The sequence below is a fragment of the Vespa crabro genome, chromosome 20 (assembly GCF_910589235.1).
Source record: "Vespa crabro chromosome 20, iyVesCrab1.2, whole genome shotgun sequence".
Taxonomy (NCBI): domain Eukaryota; kingdom Metazoa; phylum Arthropoda; class Insecta; order Hymenoptera; family Vespidae; genus Vespa; species Vespa crabro.
Window position 1 is genome coordinate 4,761,238 of NC_060974.1, and position 14,148 is coordinate 4,775,385.

Genomic DNA, 14,148 nt, shown 5'->3' on the forward strand with positions numbered 1-14,148 from the left:
AGAGAGAGAGAGAGAGAGAGAGAGAGAGAAACTAGTACAAAGGAAGCCTCATCATCCCTTTGAAGAATTCGACTTTGCATTGGCACATTGATCTCCTCTCTTTCGTACTAACATTCAGCAAGAGCATTCGACTCGAGTATACCGTCCTCGAGAATTTGGAGGACTCACCTCGAAGACTTCGAGTTCCAGCGTGTCGACCTCGACGCTCATCGTCTATCCTACGCACAAGCTATAAACCCTCTCTATGGCCAACCTCTTCGTCTTCGTGGCACGTAGGAGGTGCCGAGGAGACGATGTCCGGCTCGCCTTTTACATTCTTCTTCTCCCGTTTTGGACCCTCCTCTTCGTCCGTCCGTATCATCGCAGCTTCCGCAAGGCATGAATCTCTCCAAGGACGTCGCGCGCCCTACGTCGCGCTAGGTATCACGAACCACTTTCTCTTCGTTTCCTTCCCAACTCGTCTTGCAATCGCAAAACCGACGAGAGACGCGCATTTTTAAGCGCACGCTGAACCACTCCAAGAGATCCCCCTTATTTTTCTCCCTTCCCTTTTACATATCCTTTGATCGGTCTTTAAACGCAATCCGACTGATTTATTAGGTGCTAATGTCTTTCTCCCATCGTCGCGCGATATCCTTTTAAGTAAGAAATTGGAGAGATTTGAGAAATATGCTTTTTTTTTCTTTTTCTTTTTTTCGACGAGGCTCCGAGGTGGACGTTTGACGAACAACGACGACGGAATGTTTCCTTCGCACAATTATTTTTTTCGTCCGATAAGAAAATTACTGTTTAACAATATTATTTTAACGCGTTTAATTTCCTTCAGCGTCCCTCCCCGAAAAAGCGCGAGAATTGAAGGATCCCGCGATTAGAGACGTCTACCTATCTACAGCGCCACTTACGTTTCTCTATCTCCCTGTCACGTGACACGTATCTAGCCTTTTCTAAACGCGTTCCACCACCACACTGAGGCCAATTTGAAAAACTTATGCGGGAAAATGACTTGATAGAGAAACATTTGACGTCTACCATCCCTACACTTTTTCTTAACGTTGATCGCATAGCTCGTTTATTCGAACAACGACCGTAAGGATATCACCGTTAAACGATCGAAAATAAGGGTATTTCACGTTCCAATGAGTGATCGATTTAAACGTAATCGAAATCATAAAGGAACGATGAATTGGTCGATGCACGTATCGATGCTAACATCGTTGTGCAATAAAGATTGGCGCGAACGCGTTTCTCTTCAATGAAAGACAGTGAAATGAACGACAACTCTCTTTGATTTCATACAAGAAAATATGTCTCGAAGGAGAATCATTCACCGTCATCCGTCGTCGTGGTCGTCGTCGTGGTCGTCGTATCGTCTTTCACGTAACGATCATCCACAAGGGTGATGATATGTCAGAGAAGATATCCAGGATCATGAGAGCGATAATTAATGCGAAAAACTACGAGGAAACAGGATTCTGTTGTCTAGCAGGCTAGACTCGAAAAGCGGAAGGCGAGAAAGGTGAACGAGCAGGGAGGACTGTTGGAGGATGAAGAAGAGGAGGAAGAGGAGGAGGAGGGAGAGAGGACCGATCGATATCAGGCGTCGACGGTGATGTCCCGTAACACGAGGATCCCATCGAAGGAAGCAAATGTCGATTTGCACCGATTTTATGTACTTTTCTTCTCCCGTAAATGCCTTCCACGATGAGGATCACCGAGTAGGACGACGAAGATGACTATATTACAATGACAGCGCATATAGTAGTACAGAGATTGAATGCGCGCTTGTTTCCTCCGGTTTGCGACAAAAGCAGCGGCACTAGCACTAACAATGAAAATTGGAGAACGAGGAATAGGGAGAAGAAGAAAGGAGGAAAGAAGAATGAGAAATAAAAGGAGAAAGAAGTGGAGATACGCGCGACCGAAGGAGCAGCAGCACCCGAGTATTGTACGCGTAAACGACTTTAAGATAATTTTCACAAAGCATACACTGGAGGCACTTGTCTACCAGTCTATTTTGTTCTCTCTCTCTCTCTCGCTCTCTCTTCCTTTCTCTGTTTCTCCCTCTCTCTCTCTCCCTTTTTCGATGTCCGGAACACGACGTAGCAAGGCTCCACAACTCGTCGATGAAATTACGGTTCGACGGCCGTCGAGTGACTTTGAGGCGTCGCCCCTCGACGGCGCCACGTGTCACGACGCTTACGCCAACGTCGAACGACGACGCCGACGCCGACGCCGACGCCGACGCCGACGCCGACGCCAAAAGCGACATGGATGTCGAGATTGACGTCGACGCCTACAATAGATAAAGAAGATTGCTGCGTTAACGACGACTTCGAGAGCTAAAGCGCGGATTTTTGAGCGCCATCGGATAGGATACACGCGTCTATCAATCCAATCTCATCTTCTCAAAAAAAGAAAAAATCATCGAGCATCGAGAGATATCGAAGAGAAAAAAGCAAATAAACAAAAGTAGAAAAAAGAAAAGAAACTTACCTTGCATGGGACGCGTAGATGCGCTGCGCGACATTTTTCGTCGGCGGAAAGCGTTGATTAGGCTTGTTAAAATTGCTGATTAGGCTCTTTTGGACGGAGTCTATCGATATGCCTTTTACATGCGTGACGACGACGACGACGACAACGACGACAACGCGTGTCGATGCGTGTATCGTAATAAACGCATGAAACGTGTTTGATGTCGACGCGTCCTCGTCCTCGTCACCGTCGCCGTCGCCGTCGCCGTCTCCGTCGCCGTCGCCGTCGTCTTCGTCGGTACCAGCGAAATAAGGAGAAGTAAAAGTTTGCGGTCGAGGGCGGTAATTCGCTTGACGAATCGTTGTCGTCGTTGTTCTCGTCGTCGTCGTTATCGGAACGGCGACGAATTCTCGAAGAAGGGCCAAAGAACGGCCGAGGAGAAGAGGAATTATCGTCCTCGAGCGTCGCGCTTCTCTCGCGCTCCGCTCGGATATTTCCTGGCGATATAATGGCGATAAGATATCCACTTTTGAGGATATGGGTGGTTTCTCGAGGGTGGCGTCCATGTGGGGTGAATGGTCACCTCCGGCCTACCCTCTTGTTACCACCGCTGTCGTCGTCGTTTTCGTCGTCGTCGTCGTCGTCGTCGTCGTCGTCGTCGTCGTCGTCGGCGCCGCCGCCACCACCACCACCGCCACCGCCGCCGCCGCCGTCGTCGTCTTTCGACCGATCCCACCTCCACCTCCAGGACCACCTTATCCTTCTTCTTTCGATACTACCGCTGCAGCTCCTCCGCGTTCTCCTCCACGTCGGAAAAATATGGCTCTCGATGATTATCGGGGAAACCGATCTTCTTCTTCCACCTCTTATTCCCGTTGCCGCTATTGCCGTTCTCCTTTTCTTTCCTTCTTCTTCCTCTTCCGCTCCTTCCCAACACCAATTCTTTCCTGTAGAAATGTTCAATCTCGACGCTAGCCCTCCTCCTCTTCCGCCTTCTCTTTTCTCGCTATTGGACAAATGAGAAACTGTTAGCTTAACCGCATTCCGACTTGCGATTAGATAAATTCGATGCCATTTTTATCGCACGATTCGATCGTACCAATGCAAACCGGAAGATGCAATCCGGTCGATCCGAGTAAAACCTATACAAATCTACTGTTTCCGTTACGCATTCAAGAAACCTTGATTCGAATAGTAAACTTTCCGCAAGACTGACGTGTCTCCTCAAACCAAACGTAAACTCCAATCCCACGACGTACCGACGTATCTATACGTTCCTATCGTTGCATCATAAATATAGATTTCTCACTGGTCATCTCCATGCAACGAAATGACGCGTCATTTTATTACGCGGAAAAGATTGAGAAATAAGAATGAATAATTATAGACGACAATCAATGTTCCTTATTATAGAGCCAATGTGGACAATAAGGAAGGAATCTTTGCAATTCTTTTTTATTATTATTTTTTTTTTCTTCCCCGAATAAATTACTACATCGATGCATCGATAGAGTTAACGATACAACATCTTTTTCATGAGGCTTAATAGCGTAACGCGTTTCGAGCGACGTTACGAGGACAATCTCGTAAATCATCGACGCGGTTATGTAAAGCTAACATAAATAAAAGGACGCACAAGAAAAGGACTCACGATTACGCGTGTAGTTGCGTGTGTTTTATCGTTTTCGGCTCGTCTTACTTCAATTTCGAATTTCGCGAGAATAGATCGAGAAACAATATGTCTTTCGACATATACTCCTCTCTCTTACCTCCAACGATAGATATCGTTTTTTTCTTTTCTCACGACGTATAAGTAGATCCGCGTAGATATATCTAGAGAGATATATATCTGAGACATGTGTAAATACAAGTATCTAACGTTCTGTACATAGTCGCGATAACTGGTAGCGCGTCACCGAACAATGTCAAAAAAGCAAACTAATATAGGAAAAGAGAAACGGTATATTAATATATACGGTGCGCATATATCTTAAATAATTCAACTCTCGTCCCGTTTTGATATTTCTTTCATTAAAATATACCTATATGTGCCATCCTCTCGATTCGTTTCGTTCTCAACTTTTCTACGCGAACGGCTTTGAACATAGTCCGATCTCGCTGACGTTCGAAGGTTTCAGCTCTCCGTCTATGAATGAGGCCTTAACGCGCTCTTTATCGTCTCCCTCATGCTAATTGAGTTAACGCCATGCGTGGAATGAAATTTGCGATTCACGAAGAGCGAGATTCACTAAAGAAAAACAGAAGAGAAAGAGAGAGAGAGAGAGAGAGAGAGAGAGAGAGAGAGAGAGAGTTGTTCGGTGTGAAATTTCCTTATCATTTTCACCGATCGATATTCCGTCATTAGATCGTACGACCGCGATCATTGAAAATTTGCATCGCGATGCGGTTCGCGCGATTCAACACCAACAAGTGTACAAATATACTAGCAAGACTGAAATCTGAAAAATCGCCGAGTTCGACGCACGGTTACAGAGAGATTCTCGACCGAGCCGTTGGAGATGATCCAAGGTTAGCGACATAGACCGCATCGAAAAGTGAAAATACGAGAATCTTCGCTTCGGTCGTCGTGAATATTTGAGTTTGATAAGACTTACATTCCGTAAGATGGTATCGATATCTACATATACGTATACATGTACTGTGTGCGTGTATCACAACGCGAATCATCATAAAACAATCGAGATAACTAAATTAATATGACAGACTTTAGCACAATTTGCTAGTCATCGTTTGTATTTCTCACGGCAATCTCGGTGATCTATAAAGATCCTCCAACAATAAGTTCTTCGAGACAGACGAAAATATGTTTTCATTTCAAAAAGAGATATAATCGAAAAACAGTAACGCGGTTGTCAACGTTAAAATTAACGACAAGTTCATCGCGTGACCGAGATCCATTAGAATAGCGCCGAAATGGCGTTCCTTCATTCGTTTTGATTCGTTGACGTTTCTTTCTAATTAATACGCGTCGGAAATCGAAATAAGAATCTATTCCAGAACCGTTCGATTTTATTTATAGATTCTTACGTCTGCCGCAAAGAAATCACGAGGTTCCCCACTGGCCGCTTCGATAAAATTCATATATTATAGATTGTGCAATTTATTAAAAATAATAATTTTACGGAAAATCTTTGCAAGCGAATGCATACCTGTAATAATATTTCACAATAGTTTTATAAATGTTACCTTTTCACGTAATTAGTTACTCTTTAATAAGATTACTCTTTGATAGCACGCTAAAGATCATTTTGGGCGTACGCACGGAAATGACGATTGGGCTATTGCCAAGAAACACAAAAATCAAGAGTCTTCGAGTCGTATTCGGTACTTGTAAGAAAAAAGTAACATACGATAGAAGAAACATGAGATTTTTACCTTGTTGACAGAGAAGACTCATCTCTTGGCATAGTAAAGATATCTCATTTATCGCGTCCACCCAAGGATGATGGGAGGAGGAAAGAGGAAGTCTACCTATATACCGATAGAATTTAAGATCGAGCGTGATTCCTCCTTTCGTCTTCGAGCATCGCGCTAAGATAAAGCGAGCGCGCGCGCGCTCGCTCACGCTCGCGCATTTGCGCATCCGCGAATTCGCGGACTTAATCGAACGACGATGGGGTAAATGTAATTGGTCGAAAACGAGAGATTTCTTTTGAGACGAGAACGCGAGGACGACGTGCGCAGTTATTATTATTCGAACGCAACAAGAAGACACGTGCGTGACAAGTAACAGCTTCACGTTCACCGTTCGATACTAAGATGCGTTCGAAAGAAGAAGCGTCCAGTCTCTAACTTGCAAACTTCTCTACTAATGCGCGCTGCGATCCACCGCAAAAACCGAAGAACCACCACCGCCACCGCCGCCGCCGCCGCCGCCGCCGCCGACGCCGCGACGGCGCGTCGCGTTACTTTCCTTCTCTCTTTTAAAAAGCTTCATTATATTCGCGTGAGCCTTATAACGCAATCCGAGGAACATTGACATTTTGCGAATATCAGAAGAGAGACATTTTCCTCTTTCTTTATTTGACATTAATCGTACGACGACGTTAGAAACGTCAAAGGCGAAAGACAAATTTCATTGGGTGAAGGTATCCGATGATAACAAACAAGTGATGGTGATGTTTTGTTATTGGTCGCTTGGGAGTCACGATGCCCTTTGAAAATCACACCGTGATTCCCTCATCACGACCCGTGATCTATTACGTAAATGATCCTTCAACTTTTTCCCATGATCGTCTCTTACACATTTATATTACTAACGCAATGTACGTCGGATACGCGTGTATATATATATACACACACACACACACACACGTAGACTCGAGCTCAATGAAAGGGAAAAGTAACCATATGTATCGGTGTATAATGCAAGTGTCTCTACCCTCTTTATGCATTTATAATACTTTACAACCTTGGAAAAAACTAACTACGCTACATAATAGCGTATCTGCGAAAGATAACAACGCGATAGTCTATTGAAACCATTTTCCGATGATCGGTGGGACGCTCCCTCCTTTAATGATGACACGATTACCAGCGATTCCCTGGGAAATAATGCACGACTAGGCTGGGCTTCGAGTTACTTCCAAAAGTAACTCGAAGCTCAGTGCGACCGTCCATCGTCATAATCGAGAATAAAGAATGTGCGACTTTTAATGGAAGAACCAAACCCCTGCGATGACCGAAGGGTAGGGCCGGAGATAGCAGAGGGCGCGGCATGGTCAATGACAGATATCGTTCCTTTTAACATTACCCCGTACGGTAATACGATCTAAACGTGACCGACATCTTTTTACCTTACATTTATCATCCGTCCTGCGAATATTATTTAGCCCAAGTACAGAGATCCCGCTGAAACGGGATTTACTTTTGATCCTGGCCCTTTTTTATCAAATAATTCGTTACATATTTAAGACACGTTAAAGCGCATCTTTTCAAAGGCTATATAATCGAATTAGAATAAGTAACGAAGAGAAATACGTAAGGCGAAAGGGAAATAACTAGAAGAAATAAGAAAAGGAATAACAAGAAATATTGCTCGTTGAAAGAAGATGACTTGATCGACGAGATACCTAATAAATGGTTCATTAGTTCCAATATCTTCTAATAGGGAAAAGAAGAAAAAGGATGGTCGTCGGCTCATAGTTCGATTCGACCTTTCTTTCGTTTAACGTCGTAGTTAAAAAGTAGCTCGAACTCGTACCATCGAAAGTACGGCTTTTATCAATGATTCAAGACAGTGTACCGCTTTTAAAGTTGCAGAGACACATCGTATCGGACTGTGGCCGTTTGTAAACGATATCACTTTCGCACGGAGCGGAGCAGAGCATCGTTGTGGCGGTCAAGGGCGAGCGTATCCCCTTTAGGATAAGTAGGCTCTGTGTGTGTGTGTGTGTGTATATTTTGTCCGATGACAACGTTCGCTTTCATTCGTAATCAAATAAAAAGGTAAAATAATCGTTACGGTTCAAAATTATCTTTAACATCGAGCATAAAAAATGTAAAGAAAACGTTTTAAAACTCGAGGCTAGTAATACTTGATGCGTCTTCGTGATTGGCCTTTCAACGACGGTCAAGGCCTCCCCAATGGTAAGCGTTAGTCGTCGTTTGATCGCAAGAAAACGATTGAACCACGTCAGACGCAAAGTCCGCTGTCTACGATTTCTCACGATGGAAGGCGGGAGTAAAATAATTGGAAGAGAAATGAGACGCGAATTCATTCCCTCCGACATGACGTATCTATCGAGCGCAAAACTCAATGCCGACTGTCGCTCTTTCGTTCTCTCTCGACTCGAACACGATCGTCCACGCGCCTCCACGTGCCTTCACAGGCCTCTTCTCAGACGGATCCACTTACCTACTGGCCATATCTGTCTTATACAGGATTACTACCAATGCCCTGATTTTATGCCGTCATGTAACGGTATATACAAATTTATATGATACCAAACAAATTTCCTATTTTCGTTGGTGAATTTAAGAATTTATAATAATAATAATAAAAAAGGGAGAGATCACAGGGCGGAAAGGGATTACGATTCGTTGCTCACCGACGACATCCACCCTCATACGGTGGCTACGAGAATATCTATTATTCAAAGCTTCGCTACGACGGATCGATGTAGTGACCGAACTAAGGTTATCCAAAGGATCGCTGCTCCACGTGTCCTTCCTTCGATTTTTTCTTTTCTTTTTCTTCCTTCCCTTAGATACGGTATAATTCATATGACATCATTTTTTGTTAGGTCCAAACAACTACTGAATTATAAATAGATAAGCTTAAAGAAAGATTGAATGAGTATCGAGTGCGCTAAGTGATAATCCACGTTAATATCGCTTCGACAACGTATTTCGAATGATATATAGCGCTGTGTATATCGTTCGAACGAAATATATTTGTTTTCGTTATTTCGACTTAATTAAATTCGAAACATCGCGTTCGAAGAACGCTCTACTAATATGGAATGATTTACTTTTGTTGGATAATTTCAAATGCTTCGTACGAAGTTTTTATCTCAAACCCTGATCGTCCAAGGACTTCTTTATTGCCTGTACTTTTCATACCTGTTGCTTCGTTAATACATGTTTACAATGATAACGAAAAGCTACCAGTGTGTATACGTCATGGACTATTATATATATATATATATATATATATATATATATATATATATATAATTTCGCTATTAAGGCTATTTACCAAAACTTCGTCCGAGATCTATCCTTGTCCGATTTTGAGTGATGGATTCGAAAGATAAAAGACAACTAGATTGATTTTTTCGATCTTTAAACTTATATCAAGAGATGACTTTTTCAGAATGGTAGGAAATTGTCACATTTTGGCAACGAATTGGTCTACAATCGCAGCTAGGTCGATTCTAACGAAGAAAGGCTTATTGGAAGGATAAATATTTATTGCACGAGAATAATTCTTATATACATATATATATATATATATATATGTATATATATGTATATATATACATTTTATGTAAAAAAGCAACGAATCAGTTTTATCTTCTTAATGAAACCTTAGTCATGAAAATGTACCAGTAATTACTTTTAGAAGCGTTCATACAATAAACCATTATAATACGCTTCGTGGATTTATCATGTGATTATACTTATCGTTACGCTATGTCATTACAAGATAAATGCATGTTTCTTGTATCTAATCTTTATTCATTACGTTACTTTCCGACAAAAAAAAAAAAAAAGGAAAAAGAAAAAAAGAAAAAGAAAAAAAGGAAAAAACTATAGTCTTTGTCCAAAAGAAAAAAATTGAAAATAACTATGCCGAATAATAAGTAAATTTAGTTAAATATGAGTATATCATTGATTATCATCTATCGTTATGTAACTTATAGCTTATACATTTACATAGAATCGTGACCATAGCATATAACAATTGCAATAGGAGAAATAATTTCCAGTTCTCACGTTACTTTGTACAATATGTAACGATTCGCTTGTCGAGATATACCGAGTGAGGCACTTAAAAAGAAGACTGAATAATTCCATTATTTTTAGTTTTGTGGGCAAAATGTTCAAAACAAAATCTCACTATTCTCAAGCGACATATCCAATGGGTCATTTTTTGTGCGCGATTTCAAGATCACCGGTATTTTTCTTTAATCGAGTTCTACAATTTTTTCCGCCTAAATCGATTTCTTATGCCATTTTGCCATAAAAAAAAAAAAAAAAAAAAAAAAAAATTAGGATGCAATACCGAAAAATGATTAGTTTGTAAAATATTTTTATCCGATGTTTTTTCATGTCACGATTCTTTTCACAAGTGCAATGATGTAAGCGCATTCACGATCATTCTTTTTGAAAGAGCAATACGCACCATCAAAAATAGCATTAACTTTGAAATAGCGTCTCGAGCATTTTTTTCCACAAAATAAAAACGGACGGAGTTAATATCTTTTAAGTGACTCGACGTGTACTTGTCTACAATCCAGACACAAGGTAAAATGTGACATCATTTGTAATTCCAAGTATTTATCTGATAATATTTAGTTTCATCGTTAATTTTTCATAATTTTTATAAGTTACGCTCACGAAGGAAAATATCCAACGTACAAATACAGAAAATTACGAAAATACTTAGAGCATGTATGTGTTACGCAAGTTTCTTTTTTCTGCTGCTAAAAATTCAGTCCTAGAGGGTGTAAAATCGATCCTTGAAAACTCGGCTATTTTTCGATTCTATCTTATAACTAGGGAACTGTAAAAGGTAGAAAAAAAAGTTACTTCATTTAATTAGAATTAGAAAAAGTTATAAATAAAAATATTAATAATTTTTTTAAAATTCATTTTTCACGTGAAATCCTAATCGATAGTTCAAATAACTATGGAACAACATAATACATACTTTTTTCTCTCAATACATTGTTCACTTATCGTTTGAATACTTTGTTGTACCGATGAATTATATTTCTCGACAATAATAAGGAATTTATTGTGACATTGAAATGTAAAAGTTTGATAATCTGTATAGGCTTAATCCATAATCTCTGGTTAGATTAGCAAAGTCAATGGTTCAAAATAACAAAATTGCTTTTTTTCGAGAATGTACTTAAAAATGATTCGAGTACGCATGCACCTAATGGCTTGTAGAATTCATTCACACACACACACACACACATTGCCGTTACTTTGTTACGAGGTTTCTCCTATGCGTAATGCGAGAGATACAAGTATCGGAATGTTATCTCGTTTTTGTTTAGCGTTGATAATGAGAATATATTAATATCACATGAAATGTATCGGATGATACATTTTTCTCCGAAGAGCTTCATCGCCATGAAGAGAAATAGTCCATAATATTCGCGTTTTCAAAGTTATATTCCGACTATACTTGAATTGCTTATTAAACTTTATTATGCATTATCTTACCTTAGAGAGAAAAATAAAAGGAAAGTTTGATAATCGTGTTTAAAAATAAAAAGTTGTAATAAAGATAAGTTATACCTAGTAATTCTCTTCTTTTCCTTCATTTTATTATCTGGTATATTTACCGACTGTATAATTAGAGATAAATTATCTTACTTGTTTAAGTGTTAGAGGAATACTGCTTGTCATAGAATGACGTATGATGGGACCCGAAAGTTTTTCGATCGTCAGGAAAGACAATTCATCGATGCAACAAATCTCGTTTTAACGTTTGAAAAACAAAGCACGCTGCTTCGCAATTATTTTAACTATCGACTTGAGGTTTCGGAAAAGTGAATTTTAGAAAAAACTTCTCGCTACGTTTTACTTACAATATCAATTTATATCAAGAAATAAATCATATATCGGTATTTATTATTTAGTCGCTATACTTACTAATGGAATAATATATTGACTTATAGATTTGTACTCGTTCGCAGAGATATTACTGGAACGTATCGATGTAATCATCGATCTATCTGGGAATTGTTTGTTTCGTTATTGTAAGAGATATGTATCGACTTTGTGCGAGCTGTTCCGTAATGATTAACCTTTTAAGTGCCATGGGTCGTCGTTGCAAATTAACAATCGAAAAATTCCAAGTCGCGCGCGATCACGTTTTCTCTCAATATCACGAACTGTGTGGAATTGAGTCGAGTAATATTTTTCTAATGTTTTCCTAATACTTTTCTTCCAGTTCCGTCGATTAAACATTGATACAGTTTATGATTTTGCTACTTTAGTAGGGTTAATTAAATTATAGCAGGTAATATATATTTTTACCTCTTTAGTATTTTTAATATCTAATCGTTATCTCATATCCGAAGATTCAACTTTTTCTAAATATAAATTATACTACAAGTTTCTTTCATATTACATAATCTAGACAGGAAAATATATGAAATTATAGGTAAATATTAAAATGACAGTTAATCTTCGCAAGTCGCACGCTCACAATACATCCATCCCTATTAAGTTTTTCTTTTTTTTTATTTCGTAGACGCTTAATATACCATGATACACGAGTGCGAGTAATGTAACAGAGAGGAGGAAATAAAGGAAGAAAAAGAAAAATTGTGAATTATAACGATTTAAAATGATATATATCGACATAGAATAAGGAGTAGTACGATCGTGGCTGCTTGCCACTCAACGTTTAACGATCGTACACATTATCTAAATGTCAGCTCGGTTCTTCGAAGGGTTCTCTTTAAAGAGTTCTAACGAGGCGAGACGAGGGAGGGGAACAGTGTGTATTTATTTACCAACAACGTACACACCGGACGATAAATCGAGATAAGGGCGACAGTGTTCCCCTAACGCGTTTCTATAGTACTTTTCTCTTCCGTGCTGGTCGCTCAAGTCACCTACGCGATTCGAGGAAGAGCTGCTGATGTACGTAGTAGCTTTAACGTAAAACAGTATTTAACGAAAAGGTAAAGGAAGGAGAAAGAAGGAAGGGAGGAGGATACAACGTTCGCATACGTTTCTCTGCAAAAAAGAAAAAACATCTGTTGCTTTGAAAAAAGCTCCTAAGGAGTGGTAATGATGGTGACGATGCGGAGCGAGAGGAAAGCAGGCAGAGAGAGAGAGAGAGAGAGAGGGGGGGGGTACACGAGACTCGTTGACGGATAACCTTTGGGCGATATGAATAATGTTCTTTCGCGAGAGAACATGTAAAAGTTGCCACACGACAAAATAGAAACGTCCCGCTATATCGTAGATATCGGCTAAACTATCCCAGCTGTCAAAGGAAAGTATCTACATGAGAATATGAAAATGATCCAAGTGGATTGGAATGTCGGCGAATCGAACGTATCGGTTTCATGATTCGACGTTACGTGTACATATTGAACGAATCGTGAAAGAGAAGAGAGAACACGTCGTAATGTTATTTTTAACGTTATAAGTAAGAAACACTTTGCCTCGACATATACTTATATATATATATATATATATATACGATTCCGTCATTAATGTCCTCCTAGGTTAACAAAGTAAGAAATATTGGTAGATTCGAAAGGTACATGGTTTGTCATTGAAGACGATGCCCCGTGAAATAGAAACATACGGTCTGGTCTGCTTACATAGGTGAAAATATCCCGAACGTAGGCATATAACAATTTACTTTCGTCGAGCCGTTTATCCGCGTTAAGGTTAAAATGATGGTCGTTCGGTGAACGAAATGCTTACTCACCGCGAGTGGCTATCAGTGACTGAAGATAGCGAGATGTTTTTTCGTTGAAATGACGGGGACGACATAACCCGCGTACGAAAGTAAACCAGCCATGTTGTTTACTGCTTGGAAAAGGGATCTCTTGCCAACGATGCCCTCTGCCCCGTCACTCGCCTCTCTCAAACAAAAATATATCGTACGACCGAACTGCCATCTTTTCGATTTTATCGATAAATACTTGACGCCTTTTCCTCGCCTGATAAATCAATACCTCTCTTACAAAACGCGATATATCGAATGATATATCCATATTGTAACGAGAAATTTAAATAAATTTATTGTGGACCGATAATAAAAATAAGATTCGTGAAGAATCCTCGATTGTTATTTAAATAAAATCAATTTTTATTGCGTTAATCGATTTTATTTAGATGAATCCTAAAACGTCATACCTAGAAGCTTTATAAAAAGTGTAAAAGCAACGCTGCATTTGGATACTTTCTTTCGATATATAATCTATTGATATCCTTGCTATTTTATTA

General features: G+C 39.8%; 1 protein-coding gene across 14 annotated transcripts in view; it reads right to left on the reverse strand.

The window, feature by feature from the left end:
* Nucleotides 1–13,862, reverse strand: part of LOC124431150 (phospholipid-transporting ATPase ID) — a 27,109-nt gene extending 13,247 nt beyond the window's left edge. For 2 of the 14 annotated variants that reach the window (XR_006943918.1, XM_046978683.1), the window contains exons 1-3: nucleotides 13,628–13,862; nucleotides 2,494–3,478; nucleotides 254–2,293 (exon numbers count right to left, since the gene is read on the reverse strand). Coding sequence is in view for 13 of the 14 variants with exons in the window: in XM_046978683.1 (XP_046834639.1) it covers nucleotides 254–361 (108 nt within the window). In the remaining variant the exon portion in view is untranslated. Of the gene's footprint in view, nucleotides 1–168; nucleotides 2,294–2,493; nucleotides 3,479–3,571; nucleotides 3,750–4,123; nucleotides 4,145–4,514; nucleotides 4,693–5,868; nucleotides 7,149–13,627 lie in introns of those variants that run through there. The other 12 variants (XM_046978685.1, XM_046978684.1, XM_046978682.1 and 9 more) reach the window with 11 other exon arrangements.
* Between the last annotated feature and the right edge of the window lie 286 nt (nucleotides 13,863–14,148).